General features: G+C 44.9%; 1 protein-coding gene across 2 annotated transcripts in view; it reads right to left on the reverse strand.

The window, feature by feature from the left end:
- TRIO (trio Rho guanine nucleotide exchange factor) overlaps window positions 1-22,729 on the reverse strand; it is a 452,008-nt gene that overhangs the window by 165,323 nt on the left and 263,956 nt on the right. For both annotated transcript variants that reach the window (XM_045004406.1, XM_045004407.1), the window contains exons 17-19: window positions 19,763-19,954; window positions 18,713-18,862; window positions 14,394-14,508 (exon numbers count right to left, since the gene is read on the reverse strand). In XM_045004406.1, the coding sequence (XP_044860341.1) occupies window positions 14,394-14,508; window positions 18,713-18,862; window positions 19,763-19,954 (457 nt within the window). The remainder of the gene's footprint in view (window positions 1-14,393; window positions 14,509-18,712; window positions 18,863-19,762; window positions 19,955-22,729) is intronic.

A 22,729-nucleotide genomic window follows, 5' to 3' on the forward strand; every position in this document is an offset into this window, starting at 1 on the left:
TGAGGAAAGAGAGAATGGGGACAAGTAGACAAGATGCATTTAAGCATTCAGGCTCAACATAATCAATAATCATTTCCCATCTGAAATTTCTGGAGTTCTATAAAGTATCTGGTGTCATGCAATAAACATGGATGAACATACAACTCAGGAATAAATAGGTTAACAGATTTATTCTTGTGATATCCTAACTCACCTCAGACCCCACGCATGCAGAGAAACCCACTAAAAAAAACCTCAGAAATAAAATTACTATAATTAACATTCCTTCAAAAGTGAACAAGAATACTGTCAGTCAAACAAATCATGCACTGATTCAAATATTCCCTAGTCCATCTGGTTTCAATAAAATGAATTTACTACTTGGAAATGAAGAAGCATGTAAAAGCAACTCTGCTGTTTATTATGCTACATCTCTCCTTTTACATGTCAGAGAATCCCCCAAACAGCAGGCCCACAGGAATCCCCACCTAACTCCATTAATTTGACCGTTCATCCCCTCAGTTTGGTTAACCACCATTTTTCCCTTTATGTCAATGACAAAAACTGGATGCACTTTACAGTCAGTCACTCAACTGTTGCCGATAAAGGGGGAAATTCTGGAGGGACACTACAACAGAGCTTGTTTCTGATAAAAGCCACAGGATAGAGGGGGCGAGATGCTGATGGAGATAGAGAGGGAGTCTGATGAGATGGAAACTGGTCTTCCAACTTGGGTGGGGGCAGGGGGAGGGGAAGGAGAGAGATCTGGGATAAGCTAGTGCCTACCTAAACATGCAAGTGAAGGCTGAGGTTTAAGGCAGAGGAGATGCATAGAGACATTTGTTTTAAAGCTATTTTAATTCTACTGTTAGTTTCCATCAACAAATAAATCATACACGTTTTTGATGAAGCTGTCCTGAGTCACTGCAGTTCATTCTGGTCACAAACTTCCAGAAAGGATTCCACAGCCAGACCCAAACCCAGTTAGGCTGGCTCAGATGAATGTGGTTTGTGAAACAGGAGGTGTAGCCTAGTGAGCCAGTCTAAAGTGGGGTGAACTGCAGGTTTCCACTCTTGGAGAAATACACATAGAAGCCTTATGGGAGGAGGCTCAAAAAGCTTGGTTTGTTTAGCCTAACCAAAAGAAGGCTGAAGGGAGATACGATTGCTTTGTATAAATACACCAGAGGGATAAATACCAGGAAGGGGAGTAATTATGTAAGTTAAGCATCAATGTTGACACAAGAAGAAATGGATAGAAACTGGCAATCAAGAAGTTTAGGCTTGAAATCAGGTGACAATTTTTAACAATTAGAGGCATGAAGTTCTGGAACACCCTTCCAGGGGAGCAAAAAACCTGACTGGTTTCAAGACTGAGCTAGATAAGTTTATGGAGAGGATGGTATGATGAGAATGCCTACAATGGAATGAAGCTGATCTGTGACTGCTAGCAACAAATATTTCCAATGGCTGATGATGGAACACTAGATGGGGCAGGCTCTGAGTCACTCCAGAGAATTCTTTCCCGGGTGTCTGGCTGGTGGCCCTTGCCCACATGCTCAGGGTCTAATTGATCATCATATTTGAGGTAGGGAAGGAATTTTTTCCCAGGTCAGATGGGCAGAGACTCTGAGAGTTTGCAGCATGGGGTATGGGTCACTTGCAGGTTAAAACTAGTGTAAATGGTGGATTCTCTGTCACCTGGAGTCTCTTAATTGTGATTTGAAGACTTCAGTAACTCAACCAGAGGTTAAGGGTCTATTAGAGGGGCAGGTAGGTGAGGTTCTGTGGCCTGCAATGTGCAGATCAGACTAGATGACCATGATGGTCACTTCATAGAATCATAGAATCTCAGGGTTGGAAGGGACCTCAGGAGGTCATCTAGTCCAACCCCCTACTCAAAGCAGGACCAAACCCAACTAAATCATCCCAGCCAGGGCTTTGTCAAGACTGACCTTAAAAACCTTTAAGGAAGGAGATTCCACCACCTCCCTAGGTAACCCATTCCAGTTCTTTACCACCCTACTAGTGAAAAAGTTTTTCCTAATGTCCAACCTAAACCTCCCCCTCTGCAACTTGAGACCATTACTCCTTGTTCTGTCATCTTCTACCACTGAGAACAGTCTAGATCCATCCTCTTTGGAACCCCCTTTCAGGTAATTGAAAGCAGCTATCAAATCCCCCCTCATTCTTCTCTTCTGCAGGCTAAACAATCTCAGTTCCCTCAGCCTCTCCTCATAAGTCATGTGCTCCAGCCCCCTAATCATTTTTGTTGCCATAAAGTCTATGAGTCTAAGCCACTCACTTGGAAATATACCCCCAGTGAGAATGCGAGAGAGCTCACAAGCGTAGCTTCTCCCTGAACCATAGCCTATAATCCCGGGTTTTCAGTTACCTATTCTACTCCTCTGTTTTTGTGACTAGAAATTAGCATTTTCAGCTGCTACACTGACTCACAATTTTATCTCCCATTGTGCAATTCTTCTTTCCTTGTTTTCTCAATTTTATTTCTCCTCTTGCCCATTTGTACTCCGGATTCTTAGTAGGTATCACTTCTGTTCACGTTATGCTCATACTTGTCATCCACCCTCATCAATGTGACATTTCCCTTAGCGTCTTGCCAGCATCAACCCTATGACTAGCTTTGCTGTTACTTCAAATGAGTGGGCCAAGTTCAGTAGTGGAGGGGCACACAGTGTGGGAATTAAAGTCATGTACACTGAGCAGCTTCCCTGGATACAGCACATCAACAAAGCAGCCAGTGACAGGCAAGCAGCAAAATTCAGAGGAATCAAAGCAGAAATGCTCATTTTCATAATTGTTCAGGCCAGCCCACAAAGCGATCTCTGAGGGAGGATTACACAGATGAGCCAGAACATTGAAGACCTATTTTACATATGATTAAATTTGAACCATGTAAAATAAATTACAGTATACAGAAAATATCTAGATCATAGATTCAAAGCCATATAAGCTGTTAAATGCCCTTCCCAAAAACAAGCATATTAAAATAACACTGCAACCTTAACAGAGTAAAGTGCTCAAAGTTAGGAAACGCCAGAATTAAGATTGCTTATATGCAACTTAAATTCTCACCACCTTGGGCAAATACATTATGATACTATCTTTAATTGCATGTGTTATATTTGGACCCAGCAGCAAAGAGACAGACACAGAAGGCGCTGATAGAAACTCAGCTGTCTGCTGTGGTGGTAGTTCTATTGTTCTTGCAGCAAAAGTGAAAACAACATGAAAGTGAGGCTCTGCACTGGAGAGTAGGGGAGTGCTCAAATGTTTAAAGGGACAGGACATCATAACATGATCATATACTATTTTTTTACCTGTTCCATAACTGGTGTTCTTTGAGATGTGTTGCTCATGTCTATTCCACAGTAGGTGTGTGTGCTCGCCACATGCACTGGTGCCTGAAGTTTTTCCCTTAGCAGTACCCGCAGGGGGCACGCCCTAGCAACCCCTGGAGTGGCGCCTCTATAGCACGCTATAAGGGGAGCCGCATGCTCCCTCCACCCTTAGTTCCTTCTTGCCAGACCAACTCCGACAGAGGGGAAGGAGGTTGACTCTTCATGCGCTCAGCTGAAGCAACAAATAGTTGCGAAGACCTGCGGAATGGCTTAGTCCGATCCAGATAAAAAGCCAGTGCCCTGCGCACGCACATTGAGCATATGGGAGGCGGCTTTCCTCGTTAGAGGCATGAGATTTGGGGCAGAGGACAGGCAGGAAGATGTCCTGGCCCATGTGAAATGGGGAGACTACCTTAGGGAGGAATGCAGGGAGTGGGCAGAGCTGCACCTTGTCCTTGTGAAAAAACGTGTAGGGAGGTTCACATGTCACAGCCCTGAGCTGACGTGATAGCCACAAGGAAGGCTACCTTCCATGAAAGGTTAGACCATGAGCATGTGGCTAGGGGCTCGAACGGGGGCCCTGTGAGGCAAGATACCACCAAATTTAGATCCCACTGAGGAACAGGGGGTCTATCATATGGAAAGGACCGGTCTGTTTCTTTGAGGAAACGCCTGGTCATGGTATGGGAGAAAACCAAGCAGCCCTGGACCGGTGGATGGAACGCCGATATAGCCGCCAGGTGCACCCTGACGGAGGAAGGTGCCAGGCCCTGAGTTCTAAGGTGAAGGAGGTACTAAAGGATAAGTTGGAGCGGGGCAGACATGGCGAAGTACCCCACTCACCCACCCACCTGGAGAACCTGGACCACTTCACCAGGTAGGCTTGGCGCGTGGATGGCTTCCTACTTTCTAGGAGGACACGCCTGACCCCTTCCGAACACCTTCTCTCCTTCACATTTAGCCATTGAGCAGCCACGCTGTCAAATGGAAGGTGGCCCGGTTGGGGTGGAGGAGGTGGCCCTGGTCCTGGGAGAGTAGGTCTGGACAGAGCGGCAACGGCCACGGAGGGGCCACCAGCAAGCCAAGGAGGGTCCCATACCAATGTTGCTGGGACGATCAGGAGGACACGTGCCTTGTCCAGTTTCACTTTCTCTAGGGCTTTGCCGATGACGGGATATGGGGGAAAGGTGTAGAGGAGCTGACCTGACCATGACAGGAGGAAGGCATCTGAGATCGCATTCCTCCCAAACCCCACTCTGGAACAGAACCGGTGGCAACACTGGTTCTGTCGGGTCGCAAACAGGTCTACTTGGGGAGTGCCCCATGCTCAGAAGAGCTAGTGAGTGACCTCTGAGTAGAGCGACCACTCGTGTTGGGAGGAGAAAACCCTTCTCAAGCAATCAGCCTGTGTGTTGTTGATGCCTGGCAGGTGGAAAGCCTTCAGGGAGATGTCGTGGGCTATACAGAACTCCCAGAGGCTGAGGGCTTCCTGGCAGAGGGCCAAGGACCTCGTCCCGCCTTGCCTGTTGATGTAAAACATCACGGCGGTGTTGTCCGTGAGTACTCTGACCACCTTGCCACACAGTTGTGAGCTGAACGCCACACAGGCTAAGCATTCCCCTGAACTCCTGACATTTATGTGACAGGACAACTCTGAGGCCAACCACATCCCTTGGGTCTGTGAGTTCCCTATGTGGGCCCCCGAGCCCAAGCCCGATGCATCAGACATGAGATCTAGTGATGGCGTCAGGTCCCGGAAGGGAATCCCCTGGAGCATATTGGCTGGGCAGGACCACCATTGTAGCGTGGTGATCACCGGTGCTGGTACCGTGAGGACTTTGTCCAGCCTGTCCCAGGCCTGGGAGAACTCTGAGGCCAGCCAGAGTTGGAGGGGCTTCATCCGAAGTCTGGCGTGGCGGACTACATATGTGCACGCCACCATGTGGCCCAGGAGCTGCAGACATACCCTGGCCGTGGTCACAGGAAACTCCATGACGGAGGCTATGAACTCCTTCAGGGTCTGTAACCTGCCATGGGGAAGGGAGGCTGTGGCCTTGGAGGCATCCAGGAGAGTGCCTATGAATTCTATGTGCTGCACCAGAACCAATGCCGACTTGGCCTCGTTTACTAGGAGGCCTGGGTTGGCACACGTAGCCAAGAGCAGCTCACATGGTCCTGTACCTGAGACCGCAAGCTGCCCTTGAGCAGCCAGTCATCGAGGCAAGGAAGTATCTGGACCCCTCAGTGTCTGAGGTAGGCCGCCACTACCGCCACACACTTTGTGAATACCCTGGGTGTGGTGGACAGGCCAAATGGGAGGACTGTAAACTGGTAGTGGTCCTGTCCCATCAGGAAACAAAGGAAGCGTCTGTGCCCCTCAAATATATGGATATGGAAGTATGCGTCCTGAAGGTCCAGGGCCGCATACCAATCACCAAGTCTACAGTGGGTATGATGCATGCTAGAGACCCCATGCAGAACCGGCATTTGGCCATGAACCAAGTGAGGTCTCGTAAATACAGGATAGGCCTGAACCCCCCTTTTGCCTTCGGGATAAGGAAGTAATGGGAGTAAAACACTTTTCCCTGGAACTCCCTTGGAACTTTCTCCACAGCTCCCAAGCTGAGGAGCCGACCCACTTCCTGCAGGGGTAAATGCGACGGGTCTCCCCTGCTGTCTGAGGTTGGGCGGTAGGGGTGAGATAAATTGTGGCGTGTAGCCTTGGGAAACGGTGTTGAGGACCCAACGGTCCGATGTTATTCGGGACCATTCCGCAAGGAACGCACACAAGCAGCTGCTGAAGGCAAACTTTATTGGTAGGAGGGTCCTCTCAGGGGGGCACCTGGGTACTTTCCTACAACCAGTCAAAAGCACCTCTTGCCCTGCTGCTTAACCCCCAAGGGCCCAGGTTGCGGGGCAGAGCAAGATTGCCTTTGAGGTTGCCTCTTTTGGGTCTTGGGCTTCTTATAGGCAGGCTCACATTTTGGCTGGGGAGCCGGGGTGGGAGCCTGCGGCATAGGCTTTTCCTTGGATGGGACGTAAAGCCCGAGGGTTTGAAGGGTAGTATGCGAGTCCTTCATGCCATGAAGTTTCACATCTGTTTGTTCCGCGAACAGGTCCTTGCCATCAAAGAGAAGATCCTGCATCACAACCTGCGCTTCCGTGGAGAGTCCGGCCAGCAGTCGCCACGACGCCCTGTGCATGGACACCGCTGAGGCTATGGATCAAGCAGCCATGTCAGCTGCATCTGATGCTGCCTGCAGAGCAGCCTTCGCAGCAGTGGCAACCTCCTCGGTGAGCACCTTAAATTCCTTCCTTTCACGGTCCGGAAGGGAGGGTTCCAATTTAGGCAGTGACGCCCCACAGGTTAAACTCATAATGGCAGAGGAGGACTTGGTGGTTGGCCACCCAGAGTGGGAAACTGGACAATGAATAAAGTTTCCTACCAAATGAATCCAGCCTTCTAGAGTCCTTATTCTTCGATGTGGGCCCTGGTTGACCCTGTCTCTCCCTATGATTTACAGACTCCACCACTAGGGAGTTGGGGGCCAGGTGGGTATAGAGATACTCGTGCCCTTTCATGGGCACAAAATATCTGTGCTCTGCCTTCTTTGATATTGGCACAAGGGAGGCCGGCATTTGCCAGGGGGCATTGGAAATGTTAGCCACCCCTTCGTGCAGCGGCAGGGCCACTCTGCCCGGTGCCAAAGGCGAGAGGACATTGAAGAGTGAGTCTGAGGGTCCCTCCATCTCCTCAGCTTGGAGTTGGAGGCTCGATGCTACTTGTTTCAATAGCTCCCGGTGAGCCCTGAAGCCCTCCTCTGGTGCGGAGGGGGGTGAGGCTGCAATCTTGTCCTCCGGCGCAGGGCAGGAGGCCAGTACGGAGCTCTGCGCGTCGGTCGGCGCCGCAGGATCTACCCCTTGGTCAGACTCCTCGTGCGGTGCCGTGGATCCGTGACCCACCGATCTATCCCTTGGAGGTCTGGATAGTGAGGTGGAGGGAGCCTCTGACGCCCCTGCTACTGAACGAACCTCTGGCTGGGAATACACGGGGGGCCAAAGGGTCCATTGGCACCACTGGCCCTGCCATGGGGGCCCTTGCCATTGACTATGCTGCGGCACTGGCAGCACCAGCTGGTCAGGTTAGCCAGGCTGGGATGTAAGGGGCCTCGTGTGGGTCGAGGTCGGGGTTACCAACGACCTATCGGTACCATGGGAGTGGTACGATCGATGGTGCCGAGAACAACGTTTGCCACGGGACCAGGACTCCGAAATAGAGGAATGGTGCCGCCTCGAGCTACTATTTCTCGAGATGCTGCGACACCGAGATCCGCGACGACGCGGAGCTGGCGATCCCCACTGGGAGTTGTGGGCACAGTGCCTCAAGGAGAGCTGGAGCGCCAACGGGAGCGACTATGGTAGCTCTGACGAGAAGGGGAGCGTCTACAGCGCCTGTGCCTGTCTCATCGATACTCTCTGCTCGGCGTGGAGTGGTGCCTGGAACTCCTGGAACTTGTTGAACTCCAATCTGACAGCACCCGACCAGACAACCTAGTGGGTGACGAAGGCAGAGGCCGGAGACTGTGCCCTGACAGGATGCTGAGCGGCGAGTGGGCCCAAGAGCGGACCCCTAACCGGGATCTGCATCTGGTTGGGGTCAACTGTCTAGAACCCAGCGGCAGCTTGGCTCTAGAGCGGGGCCCAGGTGCTGGTGATGCCCCAGGTACCTGCAGAGTCAATGTCTCGGGCCGCCTGCAGGCTCTCCGGCATCGAAGGCCTCTGGACATCCGGAGAGGCCTGAGTTGATGCAACTGGGCTGCTCCACTTGACATGAGTTGGAGCTCTGGAGACCGGGGGGGGACTGCTTTCTCTCGACGCCGCTGAGAAGACGGGGCCTTTCTCTGTTTCTTAGATGGGGAGTGGTGCCGGCCACCGGGAGGTGCCAGGGGATCACTGCGCACTGAAGACGAGGTGCCCGGTGCCGAATCTGCTCGGTGCACCGGGGTTGGGGACAGTTCTGACTCCATGAGAAGTGCCCAAAGTCTAATGTCTCTTTCTTTTTTAGTTCTAGGTTTAAAGGACCTGCAGATCTTACAGTGGTCACTACTGTGGGATTCACCCAAGCAGTGGAGACAGCTGGCATCCGGGTCACTTCTGGGCATCGAACGCCTGCAAGAGTCGCACGATTTAAACCCTGGGGCACAGGGCATGCCCCGGCCCGAACACTAACTAACTGAACTGAAACTTGTTGAACCAATGAACGCAGGTACCACTAACAACAAACAACGAGTTCTGGGACGAGCTGCAGTGAAGCGAAGCTGGAGCAAGTAGTTCTGATGCACCCTCACTGGCGGCAAGAAGGAACTGAGGGTGGGGGGAGCGTGCAGCTCCCCTTATAGCCCGATATAGAGGTGCCACTTCAGGGGTCGCAGCAGCACTCCCCCTACGGGTACTGCTAAGGGAAAAACTTCCGGCACCGGTGCACGTGGCGAGCACGCACACCTACTGTGGAATACACCTGAGCAAGCACTCCAAGAATTAGGAGTTACTCAATATTTCTTTTTATCCTCCTGGTTCAATGTGCGGCCCAGGCTTAACATAATGCACACCATCCAAACTCTACACTGAATACAAAATTATTGATTTTATCCTGGATGTTTGCAGTGCTCTCACTATAGTGTAATAGTGCTTCACAAACATCAACATATCTTCACAAGAATCCTATGAGATTAGGTAGCACTATCCCCATTTTACAGCTAGGGAACTGAGGGTAAAAGAGATTAAAGATAAAATTGTCATAAGCATTCAGTAATTCTGTATGCCTGAATTGAAAGACGCAGGGTTTTCACAGTGCTTATTTTTATAGCACATTATGTATTTAAAGCGCTGCTCCAATAGACTTCGTTTTCAAGCGCTCAGCACTTCACAGATCTAGACCCAGATGTCTCATATGGCATGTGCCTCACTTTCCTGGTGCCCAAACAGCGATCATCTGTGAACAGTTTGGTTTAAGTGACTTGCCCAGCACTTGCCCAGGAAGTCTGTGGCAGAGGTAGGGATAGAATCCAATTCTCCAGGGCAGCATTCAACTGGCCTTAGCCCTGAGACCATGCTTCTCTTCCTACACAGCACCCAACTTCTGCAACAAATGAGGCAGGGTCAGAAATCCCACACAGAACTCAGTGGATTGCAATTGCTTTTGAGAGAGATTATAGTCTATTGTGCACATGAATATTTCAGGACTGTTTAAAGTATGGGTTATATAAATGTTCATGTAAGGACTTCACAAATGCATAGTATTGACAGTACTATACTAGAGTATCATGTAAATGTGTGTCAAAGGAGTTTTAAAGACAGGTATTATTGTGCAGTATCCTGCCAATAGTAGAACATTGACTTGGACTGCTTGAGACCTGCTTCCACTTCTAGCAGGAATGAAACCCACAATTAAGTTATGAGGTGTTGCTAACAATTTTGTTCAGGATCCTTACATTTAGTTATTAAACTCAGGACCATGGATAAAATTAAAATGAGCACATTTGGCATTTTATTGGTACTCTGCCTAAGAGTACCCACAAACAGACTTGTCATGTTCACCCAATTTTATTTCTAGCATCATTCAATGCTTCTTAATATAAGGAACTTCAAATTTGTAAAAACAGATGACGAGGACGTGGCTTTACTTTTAGACGCATGGATTCTGATAATTTGAAAAAATGTCCTATTACTGATATCTGAAAATTGGCTACTGTAATTGTTACTCCAGGTGTTTTGGTAACTTTTATGTCATGGGCAGGAGCCTCAGCCCTGAAGGAAGCCCCCCACCATCCTCTCCTTTGAGCCTGTCTCCCCACCCACCCCTCCCCCGCTGGCCATGAGAAGCGAGTGCTGATATGTGCTGTCTTGCGGGGGGGGAGGGGCGGGGGGGCGCTCTGCAACCTACATCCTGTTTCTGCAAACCCTGTAGAGAGCTTACCCAATTGACAGTAACTTTTATCCTCTCTGCTCTTCCCTATCCTTGTCCCACCCCCATAGCACTGTTTGGCAGTGCCCATGCCCCTTTCTTAAACCTGGCTCCTACCTCCCGTCCCTGACTCTCCTCTTCCCCTCCCTCCATCTGTTTGAGCCCCCTGCACACACAGTTTGCTCATGAACAAATTCACCCCATCCCTCCCTCCAATTTGCCCCCCACCCTTTTAGCCTCCATTAATAGCAAAGGGCAAATTGTTATTCCTTGTGAGGGCAAAGTAAGGGCAGAAGCTCACGAGATGTTACTAAGCATGCTCAGTAACAGCAAAGCAGCAAATTGTGCCGGGAAGCAGTCTGTATTGCTACACTGGCCACGCTCCCAGCCGTGTGACGTGCATGGTAGATACAGGATAGCTGTGCACAGCTTACATGGAATGTTAATACTAACTCGGGGCAATGCACAGTACATGGCCGACAGGACAGCGAGTCAGCCCATTAATATTGTGATCTCCTAATTCGGAAAGAAGGGCAGTACCAGCCAAAATTGTACCTATATCCCCCTCATCTGAGCTCCCATTCCCCTTTTCTGTCTCGTTGACCTCGATCACATTTTCCCCAACGCTGACAGTCTATCCTGGTGAAATGTTTCCCAGATTTCTGGGGAAATCTCAACATATTACAACATTTCCAACTGGACACTACATAAAAATGGACATCTTAAGAATGACGTAACTGGTGTCAACTGTGATACACAGCATGTAAGATCCACTTAGCTAACTGGAACGGAGTCCATGCTGTCGGAACATTGTACAGATGGTGTGCCAGTGAGGGACATTTGGCTGTGCTTTTGTAATGGTTAATGCTATTAGTTCCTTTGGATGCCAAGCGCCAGAAAGAGACACTATAAAACACGGCATGAAGTTATATAGCAGTGTGTTCAATTCAGCTGCTGACAAGCAGCTTTGCCTATTTCCATCTCCTGAATTATAACCCCTTTTATTAACAGTGGCCTCCCATGCCTCTTCTTCCAGAGGTGGTTAGGATACACAGCGTGTTTCCTAAACTGTTTTGATTTGTTTTGCAGGTACCACAAACTGCACCTCTTGAACCCTTCCTGAGACAGGAGCAAAAGTAATGGATATAAGACAGAGGATCACCCAGCCACCTCCTTCATTAAGTGGGTGTCTGGTGTGGGGTGAAGGAGCGGGAGGGAGGGCCAGGCCACAGCAGTAGAGATGAACATACTTTTAAGCCTTCAGTACCAGACTTGACTGGTTCCATGTCACTGTGCAAATTTGGAGAAGAATTCCTCCCTCAACCTCAGCCCGTGCAGTGCTCTTCGTATACAATCTGGTTACTGGGGCTGTGTACAGGGGAAAGGATTTGTGGCAACAGGAGAGGATGAACATTTCAGTCAACTATAGCTGTAAGCCTTTCAACAAGATTCCCATCTTCCAGGAAGAGGATTCTCAGCTAATCTTCCTCCATTCAGTGGGTTCTAAATACTTCATTTAATTTTATGAAATAGGCATCCAGTGTGTTCTTGGACAAAGCCTTTTAAAATTTGAATTATAGGTTTGTAGAAAGCCTCAAAGATTTGTTCCATTTTTCCAATGTTAAATTTATGCTAAAAGTTTTAATCTCTGTTTACAGAGCACAGGCTTGCAAAGCAGACAGCATTTCAAGCTGTCAGATTCTTCTATGAACAAGAGGGAATGCAATGACTCTGAAACGTACTACAGCTTGCATTTGACAAGAAATGTATCTATGGATTTATTACAGTCCTTTATCATACTCCTTCCTTTTGTTTTTCTTAAATACACTTTGAAAAAGAAAACCATCATGTCACATTCAGGTTTCTAAATCATACAATGACTAGATTACCTCTGCAGGTACCTTCCACACCTACATTCCCTATAATTCTATGATTAACTGTTCAGCTACCACTGCAGTGCTGAGTCCTACAAAGAAAAAAACCTCACTGTGCCTCAATACATCTTTTCAGCACCATTACATTGTTTTATGAAAATGACAAAGAATTTACTCAGACGAAAGGCGTATATTGCCTACATGTAAGTTATTGAAGATTTAGTTTTTCCTACATTTAAGTTATTGTCTTCTGTTACTTGTATGTCTGAACTGAGCATGCCAGTAACTATGTTCAACAGTGGTCCTCAACCAGGTGTATGCATACCCCTGGGGGGTACGCAGAGGTCTTCCAGGGGGTAAGGCAACTCATCTACATATTTGCCTAGTTGTACAACAGGCTACATTAAAAACACTAGCAAAGTCAGTACAAACTAAAATTTCATAGAGACAGTACTTCTTTATACCGTTCTATATACCATACACTGAAATGTAAGTACAATATTTATATTCCAATTGATTTATTTTATAATTATATGGTAAAAATGAGAAAGTAAGCAATTTTTCAATAATAGTGTGCTGTGACACGTTTGTATTTTTATCTCTGATTTTGTAAGCAAGTAGTTTTAAGAGAGGTAAAACTTGGGGATATGAAAAACAAATCAGACTCCTAAAAGGGGTATAGTAGTCTGGAAAGACTGAAAGCCACTGATGTAGGATACCATGAAAAGTACAGTACAGGTACAGTAATACCCTGGAGGACACTGATTGGTATTTCTCCCCTTTCTTCACTTAAATCTTTCTGATTTACAGTAAGTGAGTTGATTGCACACCTACTGTGAATGTACCAACAGCAATCAGATTAAATGCAAGTAGTTTAAAAGTCTTTGTTGCTATACTACACCGTTTCAAATTCTTACTTAAAAGAAAAACATCCATGAAGTTGTATGTAAGCTATATATTTAATATGGGGCAAAACTGTACATTGTCTTAACCTCTCCATAAAATAATTCATGTTTTATCCTTCTCATATTCAGTGGTGTGACTCCATCCCTTGTGAACCCTCTTCAGTCTTCCACTTCAAACCATGTATTTGTCTGAAACCCACAATTCATTTCCCCCATAGCCAAAACCATCTCAGATGGCTGCTGACATCCACAAACATAATTCAACATGGCTTAGCTTTCAATTTCAACATAGCCAGACTGTGTGAAGAAGCAATTGCAGAAAGTTCTTCAACCTGCAGTGCAATGATGGGACAACCCTTCCTTCTGCAATACTTGCACACACTGTACCGGTCTACCCCAAATGTTTAGCCGTAGTTGAAGTGTAGTTGGGGGAACCAACATTGGCAAACAAGCAATCATAACTCAAAAATCTATTGAAGAAAGATCCTTACTGTTCCAAACCTTCTCTGAGTTCTATCCCATTCCAACTCCATTTCTCTTACCTCATTTATTTTCTGAACTTAAGTCTGTTGGTGTAATACCACTGATCTTTGTTCTCTCTCCATCCACACTTTCACTATGGGCACTAACATCTCTCACATTCCTCACCCGAGTGGACCAGTACTACCTTAAAGTCTTGCTCTGCCTAAATGAATACTGACAATTTTCAAATCCCATCTCAAGATCCATCTCCTTTTCTCCACCACCACAACTGCACATACATTTGTACCTTTAATAGAGCCATTTTACCCTACTACCTGGGCCTCCCAATTATCCTATGCTCAATCAAGTGGCTTTAAACTAGTCCAGAGATTCAGTAGGCCATTGTCAAGGGGCCCAGTTTTGTGTTCTCACAACATATAATTCCCATTGCATTTTGGTATAGCCAAGAATACCAAATGTGCTTATACAGACTTATTGGCTGTGGAATTCTCAACACTTCTGTATGAAGAGCATGATACAAGAATAAACTATTGTGTTTACTCAAGAGCAGCAATGCATTTAAGTCTCCATTTGCAAATTAAACATGACATTAAGTTTGAAATATACAAATTGATAACAATCAAGCTTTATTTACGTGCGAGACTTTTCCCTTTCTTAAAATTGAAAAATGAAGATGAGCGGTTACCAGCTATTTTAAACCTTCACCAGGGCGATCACTTATTTTTTGTTAAATCTGAAATACTGTATCCTCCCTGGCAGGGGCTCACCCTCATCTTCTCAGATTTGTTGCAGCACATGAAGGCCAAATTCCTAAAAGAACACTTACTTTTGACTTGTTGTTCAGGAGCTTTGATATGAGTCACCATCCCTGGCATGTTTACACTATTCCTGTGCAGGTATTTCAGGAAGACATCAGCATTCCTCCGAGCCAGAGTACAAGCCTACGAGAAGATTTGATAGCATTTGATATTGCTGTGTTTGATGGGGCATTAACAGACACATAGATACACACACACACACACACTTCTTTTTCTGCTTACTATGTCCTATTCAATACAGAGCAGACAAACAGTTAAAAAGATCACTATTTTCAAAGCAAATAGCAGTTAATCTAGGACTGGCACTGAACACTAAATAGCATTACAAGCAATTTATACCTGAAGTTACTTAAAAGTGATCATCTTCTCCATACTTTTAAATGCAGCTCAAGGTACACAGAATGGATTATTTTTATGTATTTGGCATTATTATGTAAACCAAGTACACAACTTCCAGTAATCACCTGGATATTGTAAAAGACCCACCACTAGTTTAAATGGAAAAAATAATTGCTCTGCTGAAATTAAACCAAAAGTACTGAAAGAAGACATGCCCTTTAAAGGTCTTAAAAGCATTCAAACCAAAGGGCAACAAAACAGCCAGAATCTAGTTGCATTGCCAAGACCCAGCATAGCTGCCTTGCTAACCTGAACTTCTGACTATATACCAAATACTATATATAGGCCTTGTGTCTTTTGTTTGTAATGAAGCGGAACATCAAAATACTACTTTAAAAGGTTAGGTGAAGACAGCACAGATATGACCAATGACAAAATCACTGAGACAGTAATTTATCAGATCATATAGAATCATAGAATCATAGAATTCAAGATCAGAAGGGACCATTATGATCATCTAGTCTGACCTCCTGCAAGATGCAGCCCACATAAGCCGATCCACCCACTCCTTTAGCAAGCGACCCCTGCCCCATGCTTCGGAGGAAGGCGAAAAACCTCCAGGGCCACTGCCAATCTACCCTGGAGGAAAATTCCTTCCCGACCCCAAATATGGCGGTCAGCTGAACCCCGAGCATGCGGGCAAGACTCTCCAGCCATACCCCCTGGAAAAAGGTTAAGAATATCATATCATTGACCCATTGTACTATTTACCAGTGTGGCCCTTAATTGACCTATTGACTAAGCCCGTTATCCTATCATACCATCTCCTCCATAAACTTATCTAGCTTAATCTTAAAGTCATGGAGGTCCTTCGCCCCCACTATTTCCCTCGGTAGGTTGTTCCAGTATTGCACTCCCCTGATGGTTAGAAACCTTCGTCTAATTTCAAGCCTAAATTTCCTGACTGACAATTTATATCCGTTTGTCCTCGTGTCCACATTAGCACTGAGCTGAAATAATTCCTCTCCTTCCCTGGTATTTATCCCTCTGATATATTTAAAGAGTGCAATCATATCTCCTTTTATCCTTCTTTTGGTTAAGGAAAACAAACCGAGCTCCTCAAGTCTCCTTTCATACGACAGGCCTTCCATTCCTCGGATCATTCTAGTGGCCCTGCTTTGTACCCGTTCCAGTTTGAATTCATCCTTCTTAAACATGGGAGACCAAAACTGCACACAATACTCCAAATGAGGTCTCACCAACGCCTTATATAACGGGACTAGCACCTCCTTATCCCTACTAGAAATACCTCGCCTAATGCATCCCAAGACCGCATTAGCTTTTTTAACGGCCACATCACATTGCCTACTCATAGTCATCCTACGATCAACCAGGACTCCTAGGTCCTTCTCCTCCTCCGTTACTTCCAACTGGTGCGTCCCTAGCTTATAACTAAAATTCTTATTAGTCATCCCTAAATGCATAACCTTACACTTCTCACTATTGAATTTCATCCTGTTACTAATACTCCAGTTTACAAGGTCATCCAAATCTCCCTGGAGGATATCCCGATCCTTTTCCGAGTTGGCAATACCTCCCAACTTGGTGTCATCCGCAAACTGTATCAGCCCACTCCTACTCTTGGTTCCCAGGTCAGCAATAAATAGATTGAATAAAATCGGACCCAAAACCGAACCTTGAGGAACTCCACTGGTAACCCCCCTCCAACCCGACAGTTCCCCCTTCAATACTACCCTCTGCAGTCTCCCCTTTAACCAGCTCCTTATCCACCTCTGGATTTTCATTTCGATCCCCATCTTTTCCAATTTAACCAGTAATTCCTCGTGCGGTACCGTATCAAACACCTTACTGAAATCCAGATATATTAGATCCACTGCATTTCCCTTGTCTAAAAAATCTGTTACTTTCTCAAAGAAGGAGATCAGGTTGGTTTGGCACGATCTACCTTTCGTAAATCCATGCTGTAATCTATCCCAGTTGCCATCGGCCTCATGCTCCGTAACCACTCTCTCTTTTAAAATTTTTTCCATGACTTTGCATACTACAGATGTTAAACTAACTGGCCTGTAGTTACCCGGGTCACTTTTTTTCCCCTTCTTGAATATAGGAACTACATTAGCTAATCTCCAGTCAAACGGTACAATCCCCGAATTTAGAGATTTATTAAAAATCATCGCTAACGGGCTAGCAATATCACTCGCCAATTCCCTTAATATTCTAGGATGAAGATTATCCGGGCCCCCCGATTTACTTCCGTTAAGCTGTTCAAGTTTGGCTTCTACCTCAGATACCGTAATGTCTACCCCCATATCTTCATTCCCATCGGTCCCTCTATCACTATTCCTTAGCCCTTCATTAGCCTCATTAAAGACCGAGGCAAAATATTCGTTCAGATATTGTGCCATTCCAAGATTATCCCTAATCTCCACTCCGTTTAAAGTTTTAAGCGGTCCCACTTCTTCTCGTAACAGCCCAAAAGTTCAGACATTTGCAACTGAGAGATCCATTTGACACTGCCCCTACAGTTATACTAAAATTCATGTTTTCAGTGGTGTTTTGCATCTCAGTATCGAACACTAAGAGGCTTTCAAAGGTTTCGGTGAGGCGTATTGTTACGTCTTTCCAGAAATTTTAGAAGTAGTCTGTATGAATAGCAGTCCACTATTACTGCTGATTATTTATACTGAGAGTCTATCTTTAATCCGTCCAGGAATAATGAACATGTGTATCCCAGCAATCTTCAGCGCTTGTTTAGCCAATTTCCTTATCCTTTAATCTAAAAGACTGGGTCAGCCAAGCAGGCTAAATACAAGCCACTGACCTCCAAAACTGCTTCTTGATTCTTCTAGTTGCTGTCTTAGCTCAGTCCCAACTGTGGATCAGTAGCAACTGGGTTCAGTGCTACAGACTTATCAGATTTATTTATGACCAGATGGGGGTAGAGAATGAAAGTGATAAAAGCTAGTATTAAAAGATCCTTTATTCTGACTTGTCAATTGACACTACTCTAACACCACACCACAGGATGGACATTCTGTATATTTACTGACCACATAGTATTTTCCATGCAGTCACATGTCCCACAGGTAGAGGCTATCACAATTATTTGAAAAGTGCCACTGACATATTACCATTGCTAAGTCACCTTGCTTATCAGCAAAAATTGAATACCAGTTGCCCAATACTTCTGCTTCATCTTTTCTTCAGATTGCTGTTGAGTTGAATTTCTTGTACTATATTTTAAGATTTTCTAATTTCTCTGGAAAACAGCAGCCTTCACCCCTCCTCCCCCTGGTCTCCCTCTCCTGATAGTGTCTCCTCACTCTCTTTCCGCTACCCTTTCCCCTTCCAAACTGGCTCTCCTCTTCCTAAATGATTGTTTATTTACTATTTGGTTACAATTCTACTCTTAAAATAATAAAGGTAGTGGTTCAGATTTTGTAACAGTAATACTCAAAGACATGGTGGCACTATAGCGTTTTGGAGCTTTACTGTAGTATAGAATATTATTTTGTTTTTAAGAGCCATTATAAAATACTACAGAAAAAGGAGCACAGAATCAGGTTTCCCCACTGTAGCTCTAGCACTGCTGGAAGCTGCTTTGAGTCACTGGGAGCCACTGTACTGAGCGGCTGTTGCTTCTTTTAAAGAAGTCTCTTTCAAGTGTTCTGGGAAGTGGTGGCTGCTGAAAAGAGTGAGTCCCAATTGCACATCTATCACAGTGGGATGCCTGATTCTCTGTGCTATCTGCTGAAGTTGAACTGGAAAGCTATTTATATAAACTGGCAATGTTCTAATAACCACAAGAAACAGTCATATGCCATTTCCTGTGTAATCACTGTTCAGTTGCTCACAAAGCCATACACATGTCACTGGGCTTTTCTTGGGTTTTACGGCTCTATTCGAGATATGTGAAGCAGAGGATGTAACTGCATGCCTCCCAACATGTAACCAACAATATCTTTACCTTCAGGAACGCTTCTTTTTGTTCAAGGTGCTTGCTTATCATAGGGGTCACGTGGTCTGTTTCAGAGTTCGGACCCAGTTTGTCTGCTCCCCCACACCAGTCTTCTTCCCGCTTATATTCCTGCTCCAGACTCTCCAGCACACTGCACACCTACCAGCCAAAAGGAGACAAATATCTCTAATATTTCAGTTGAACAACACTGTGAAGTAGTTTGAGCCTGGAGACTTGAAACCAAGAACACTAGGCATCTAATCTCAGCTCTGACATAGATGCTGACTGTGTCTTTAATTTATCTGTTTTCCATCCCTTCTCTCTAAAATAGGGAAACTGCCATCACCTTCTGCCCAGGATGTGATGTGGATTAAAACTCATGAAACACTTTGAAGATGAAAAGTAAGATATGGGTGATAACATACTAGTTATTTATGATGATAGGATTTTAATCAAGCTATGATCAGAAGTGCTTTCTTACATGAGAGGACATCTGCACATATGAGATTTTCCCTGGGTGAGGCCCTTTCCAGAAACTGAAAATCCAAATTAATCAATTACCTAATCCTGATTTGAAACACCGGGGAAAGAAAAAAAGGTCAAGAACAGCAGATGAGGATTTAAGATGTAGCTGATTTACCACTAAAGACAAAATCTAATACCAGAGGAACATTTTAGAGGAAATCCTATATGAATGTTATTAATAACATGAATAATTTGTAACTAAGCATTTTACAAACACACTCTTATCAATTGTGTGTGGTTTTTGCTTTCTGCTCAATATAGAAAATAAAACTTCACTGACTGTACTGCAATTTGGTTACAGTCAGTTTCATTTTTCTAGACCTCACTTAATATAATACTGTCAGCATTTCCAAGACAGCATGGGAAGTTCTAAATAAAAATTTTAAAATACCAACATTTCTGCTAATATCATTTTTATAAACTTGAGCTCTAAGCTAATTAACTCTGCCACTTGAGCCAAAGGTAATTTTATAATAAAATACCACAAGTCACTTTATTATTCTGCAAGACATAGGTCTTCAAGAGTTCCTATACCTGCTCTGATGTTTTATAGAAGGCAACAGAAGCATTCACAAGTTTGAGACGGTCCTCCATCTTGAGCATCAGCTGCTGCCAATGAGAAGCAACTTTCTCAGCGCAGTCCCTGATCATATCCATATCATAATGATTAGCCTGCAGCATCGCCTCTGCTTTCTGCTGTACCTGCAGTGCACTTTGATGTGTTTTCTGATAAGAAGTTGAAATAAAATATTTAATTGCATAACATTTAAATGCATTTGCTTTAAATCCATGTTTCATTTTCTTATTTGCAATGATATTTTCTACACACGTATATCAGACAAAGGAAATAAAGCGTTAGCAGTAGGTTGCAGCATAACTTTTTCTAGACAAACAAATATGAAGTAAACGCAACAGAGATTTATCATCAATTGACAGTGACTATCAGTCTACAAGTGCAGCAACTGCGCAGCAACAGATTATGCAAGCTATACAATGATCGCCAAGTTACAGTACATAACCTGATTATAATTATGGCTTCCAGGTTTGTTTTCTCTTTGGATATGGAGGGGAAAGGTGGATAAAATGGAATGTTCTGGGTCCAGAAACCCCAGGGGAGAACTGGGACTGAACCTCAAAGAATAAGCAATTGAATCAACTGATTGGACACAATACTACTGTACTATAAAATAATATTGAATACTGTCTCTGATGAAAGCTGGTGACACACTGGTGATTACTATCATTGTGAAATGTATGTACTAACAATATATGAGGAATTAGGAATATTCACTGATATTATGCTTTAAAGTCTGTGACCAAACAAAGGGAGAAATGGGTTTTCTCCCAGACAGGGGGGAAGGCAGCCTTCCACATATCTCCACTGTAAATTGAGCATTGTGGAATCCAAACAACAGACGCTCCTTTTACATACGAATCAAGAGGGAGATGGGAAGAACAGCACAAGCCTAAACACCAGGGTGCATCCTGAGTCTGGGGACAAAAGACTGAGTTTTGGAAATATGTAAGGGGATGCAAAAAGCCTTTTCATTTTCGTGTCCGTCTCCAAGGGGACGATCGGGTACAGTACCCTTTGAGCCTATGAAAGTTGATGTATGTAAGGAAATTGCTCAGGCAATGATTGTAACTGGCAAGAATTAACTTTTAGTCACAAGAAAAAGCATTTTATTTGTTTTATTTGTAACCTTTCCTCTCTCTCTTTCACTCTTACTTGTAATCCCTTAATTCTTCTTTCACTAGGTTCCTTGATAATAAACATATTCTTGTTTTATTAGAAAAGCATCTCAAGTGTGGGTCTTCAGCCAACTACCAGGCTCTTGTCTGTTGTCTCTTTGGAGGCAGCAAACTTAATAACTTCTCTGAGGGTTCAATGAGAGGGACTGGATGCTGCAGGGGCAACTTGGCTCTGGAAGGGCTGTTCGAGTCATCCTGCAAGGGCTGCAGCCAGGTTGAGGCCACTGTGCAGTGAGCTGGCTGCTGGTTTCAGGGCTCTGAGGCAAAGCTACACAGCACAAAGGTTACAGGACAGGCAGTGACACAACCTCTTATTGGTCTGGGTGAAACCCAAAGCATCACAGCTTGATTATTGGCTATCAGAATTATTCTCTTCATACAAACTTTCTTGCAGTCCATTTCACACTTATGTGGAGTGAAAATGGATAGAACAAGTATCCAGGGGGATGTGAAATGAGCCGACTAATTGCTTATTTGTTAATGATAATACTGAACATTTTGTCCCCCAGCGAAAACATACACCTGTTTGTAATCTGGAAGCCCTATGTATAAGAAGTTTGATTATATGCAAGTGCACTATGGTCCAGAAAATATTCAAATTAAAATTCATTGTCATTTATCCCTACATGGATAAATACCCATAGCTCAGGAGCGTTATACTCAATACCAAATCTTTCAAGAGTGAGGACACACACACTGCAAACTGTAAACGGAGATGGGAAACAGAAAACTCCACAAAAAGGCAGCAAAACAGAAGGCATTTACAGTAAAATGGAGTTCTTCTGAAAACAAACAAGCTAATCAATCACTGGAGACACGATTTTAGTATTCAGCAAAAGTAAAATACTGAACAAAACTTTACACACTATCCCCCAAAATAGTGCATTCAAATTTGTGCCAAAATAGTGCATTAAAATCTGTCTTCAATTTTTTGTCCAATTTTATACTGAAAGGATCGACAGGATTAACACTAACATACTAATAATGAAAGTTCAGTTAGGAAGGCCTCGTAAAGATCACAACAACATATTAACAAAACCTACTCATTTACACATACAATACTCTGAAGTTATGAGACCATGTTAGGAAAACTTTTATCTTATTTGTAATGATGCAATTTGGGTACATTCCCCATTTGTAACCAATTTATCATCTATTATATTAGCTTAGTCTTAAAACCTAAAAACCCACAGCATCCTATTCTAAACCACTGTTTGCAATAGTCTTTTGTTTGATTACATCTGTCTCAGCCATTTTGTAAATACACAATTTAAATATTTATATAAAGTGAACTGCCCTTGACATATTAAAAGCACTGCACTGACACAGAGCAGAATCACGACTGTCAGAATCCCTGCTTCCCAAAACTCCCTTTCCTAGGAACTGTCCTCACCTCCCTCCGTCTATTCACCCCAAACGAACATGTTATTAACCTTTTTGTTGTTGCCCAAGTGGTGAGAGATCTATCTAGAAGGTACATATGGACTTAATCTATTCCTCATGTTGCTTTATAAAAGAGGTGGGCAAACTATGGCCCATGGGCCACATCTGGCCCGCTGGATCCTCCTGCCCGGCCCTTGAGCTCCTGCTCCGAGAGGCTTGCCCCCAGCCCCTCCCCCGCAGCCTCAGTGCCCCGTGCTGCCAGCGCAATGCTCTGGGTGGCTGGGCAGCACAGCTGCAGAGCCTGGCCTGACCTGGTGCTCTGTGCTGCGCGGTGGTGTGGCTGGTTCCAGCCAGCGCGGCTGTAGT

This window comes from Mauremys mutica, chromosome 2 (genome assembly GCF_020497125.1).
Source record: "Mauremys mutica isolate MM-2020 ecotype Southern chromosome 2, ASM2049712v1, whole genome shotgun sequence".
NCBI classification, from domain to species: domain Eukaryota; kingdom Metazoa; phylum Chordata; order Testudines; family Geoemydidae; genus Mauremys; species Mauremys mutica.